Below are 3,519 nucleotides of genomic sequence, written 5' to 3'. Positions count from 1 at the left end.
TTGGCAACGAATTAAGGTAATTGTAATGCAAGATTTTTAAAGGTTGGAATTTGTGAGTTGTACAGGTGTTTTTCTATCAATGTTTCACTTAATTAAGTGTATCGTTCTTATGTACAAGGGATATAAATTGTTTTCATTTGATATAGGTTTAAGAACGTTAAGTTATGAAATACCCTGACAAAATTATGAATTATTACAAATAAGAAATGAGAGCTTTTGTACTTGTACATAGAATATTACAAATTTAGACTACCCGAGTAATTTATTAACTGTAAGATGAGTTTGGTTTAGTGACCGTAATTTTAGTGACTTCAATTTTAATGATATAAAAATTGTATTTTATACAACATGATAAATAAACCAGCAAAAATGGCTTGAACTTATCAATTTCATTTGACACTTTCGCCCAAAGAATCTTTATTAGTTCCAAAATATCAAATACATACGAAATCATGGTCAAACCACAAAAAATAAGCTCGTTAAAGATTTAGCTCTGCTATAATTTTAAATTTAATAGCTTAGTAAATGGAAAAAATCAGGCAGTACATTTTCGTTTGCCTTTTAAAGGCATTATCTAATAATTTTCTAATATAAAATATACTTCTCAAAACTAAACCTATTTACAGTTAAAATTCTTTTTATTTAATAAATACTAAGATTTGACAATCACAGTATGAGATTGAGTCTAAGTAACTTTATACCAGTTGGATTCACAAAAACTTTAAAGCTTTGATTTGGTTTCAAAATGCCTAACTCTTCCCCACTAAAAACATCGACGATGTGATAGCCCAATTCGTGTTTTAATCCCAACTGACTAGGTGATAGTTTAACTTGGGTGGGCAAACCCTCATTTTTTCGGCTTAAGAATGCAATACTGTATGAATATTCGGTTTTTGAAATTGGAGAAATTGGTCGCATCCAAACTTCCAATTGCTTTTTCTATTTAAAAAAAAAATAGATTTGGCTACTTTAAATTTTGGACTCAGTTTTTTTGGCTTTTTTTAGCAATAGTTCTTTCTATAAATTTTTTACGCTTATCCAACTTGTTAAAAGTAGAAGTATAACATGTTGCTCTTACGTCACAAGACTTGGCTTTGGTAGAATTATTTTAGCACGTGCGATTTGCACGAGCGTTAGAAAATAGGAAGCTCCTCGTGATTCGAGCGTGCGCTCCTAGTGTTGGAGAAGGTAAATACAGTGACGTAAGAGCTACATTAAAACAAGAAGGCCATGTTACTTTATAGAAAGAACTATTATATGGTTGTTTTCATGATACTCATTTGTTTTAATAGATATTTTGAAAACTATGGTGTGGAAATACCTTATATATTCTTTTTCCTTGAATCCCCAAAGAATCCTGGTTAATGGCTATGACCCTTGGGTTTATTAAAATGTCCCTCATTTCTGGAGCTAGTTTACGTAAATCATTAGACATTAACAATGGCGCTGCAAGGATAGCCCACATGCCCATCTGCACTTTAGACTGATCATAACTCAAACCAAAGTTTCCTATAATTATCTTTATATAGTAAAAATTAGTTTAAATATAAAAATAATATCAACATTATATGTAATGCACCATATCTGGATCATTCCAATGTCCGGGACCTGCATTAGGAACTAAAACCTCTTGATTATCACCAAAGAAGTCAATAATAGTCAAAATACTATTCCACGAATCTTCCACATCATGATAGTTCCGCCACAAATTGCAATGTTTTGCAATTTTGCTATAATTTGGCTATTTGGAGCCGTAAAATTATATTGATGTTGATATGGATTTAATGAGACTCAAAACTAAACTAACCTACCTCCATTCTGTTAATTAGTTGATAGTATGGCCAGCTACAAGAATAGACCATGGCTTTTCCTGTACTTTTAATCATATTTCCCATTTGAACATAACCTGTAAAATATGCTCATTAGGCGCTTGCGAGTTCAATGTTATATCAATTATACACCTTTATCCAAATCCTTTGGATGCGAATAACAACCATCTAACTTTAAATAATCTACATCCCAACTTTTGAATAGTTCAGCATCTTGCTGCATGTGACCTACTATTCCTGGATAACCCATACAAGTGTGATGACCAAAATCTTGATAAATTCCTAATTTAAGCCCAAGCTTGTGCATCTGTAAGCTTATGAAAATTTTAAACTAATCTGGAATTTTCTGTTGTATAAGAAAAATTGTTCCTTACATAATCTGCTAGAAACTTAATTCCATTTGGAAATCTGGCTGGATCAGCTACAAGATTGCCATTTTGGTCTCTTTCATGTAGCATCCAACAATCATCTATATTAATGTACTCATAACCAACAGCTTTGAAACCATCTTGAACGAGGTGATCTGCCATTTCCATGAATAGTTTTTCACTGTGCAGTTAAAGCAAAATGATAAGAAATTAATTTCTTTAATATTTAATGAATACATTTACTACCTGATACAATTATCTGGGTTTTTATCACAGTTTATATTACCTATAATTTAATATTATTATTGTTAAACAGATATTAATTAATTATTAGTTAATTTACAGCGAAAACGTTGCCATGCCAACCAGCCCATAGGTGGAGTAAGGGCTAATTTATTTTCCAAGCCTGAAATAGTGAAATATATTTAAATTTATATAATATTTATTTACAGCTATACAAGTATATTTTTTACCATACCATCACACGGTAGAATGGCTTTGTGAAACTGAATAAACAGGTAGCCAAGGCTTAAAATGAAAAGGTTGTTTCCTAATTTAATATCGCCCATTAAAATACAAAATACGCCCTAAACTATGTTAATATTAATACATAAACGATTCCCTAGCTTCAAGTTGGTTCATTGGGTTCCCTAAATTAGTTACAACGAATTTATTTCCTGTGCCACGACCATTTGTTTACATTCTTGTTCCCTTTAAACTATTTTGTTTACGTAATTATGACGCAATAGTGAATACCCAATCACGCTAGTCGTTTATTTTTGTCGTTACCCTAAAGACGTGGTAAGCGTTGAATCTAATGCATTCGATACATGAAGTAATAGCCGTTTCAACATGGGCCATCGAAAGATCTCACAAATATGAAAACATTTAATTTAAAATATTTAAATTAAAAAAGTGATATTAACTAACACCGTTTTAATAGAAAATTTTTTTCGAAAATTTTATTTATAGTACAAAATATTTTTTCTGGTATCACATTTATCAATAAATTAATTAAAAGCGTTTAATCTTGTTAGAATGTGAATATTTATTTGGGCTGAATGCTAATTCAAATGAATGAGGATATAATTTATTTGCCCAATTAAAACAACTGTTTAAACTCCAATAATTTAGGTATACCAAAAAAGTCACTATCTATATCTGTGACATAGTTGTTTTGGAAGGAACATTTTACATCGTTTAGACTTCTTAGCAATAATGATATTAAATGTTCCTTTATAAACGTTTCAAAACAACAATGGTATCACATTTATCAATAAATTAATTAAAAGCGCTATCCAAATTTCAAAAGTTACTGAAAA

At 30.4% G+C, this 3,519-nt stretch overlaps 1 protein-coding gene across 1 annotated transcript; it reads right to left on the bottom strand.

Moving 5' to 3' along the window:
• Positions 1-410: 410 nt before the first annotated feature.
• On the bottom strand, positions 411-3,003 carry LOC149948221 (alpha-N-acetylgalactosaminidase-like). The gene is made up of 9 exons (XM_090171555.1): positions 2,676-3,003; positions 2,541-2,603; positions 2,444-2,483; positions 2,204-2,378; positions 1,962-2,136; positions 1,812-1,906; positions 1,580-1,741; positions 1,322-1,519; positions 411-939 (listed from the first exon to the last, which is right to left on the bottom strand). The coding sequence occupies exons 1-9, from the start codon at positions 2,764-2,766 to the stop codon at positions 667-669; spliced, it is 1,272 nt and encodes a 423-aa protein (XP_090027681.1). The 5' UTR covers positions 2,767-3,003; the 3' UTR covers positions 411-666.
• Between the last annotated feature and the right edge of the window lie 516 nt (positions 3,004-3,519).

This window comes from Leiobunum rupestre, chromosome 4, assembly GCF_980474605.1.
Source record: "Leiobunum rupestre chromosome 4, qqLeiRupe1.1.hap1, whole genome shotgun sequence".
Lineage (NCBI taxonomy): Eukaryota > Metazoa > Arthropoda > Arachnida > Opiliones > Sclerosomatidae > Leiobunum > Leiobunum rupestre.
Note: the sequence above shows the minus strand (reverse complement) of the source record. Positions and strands in the feature narration are given on the sequence as shown.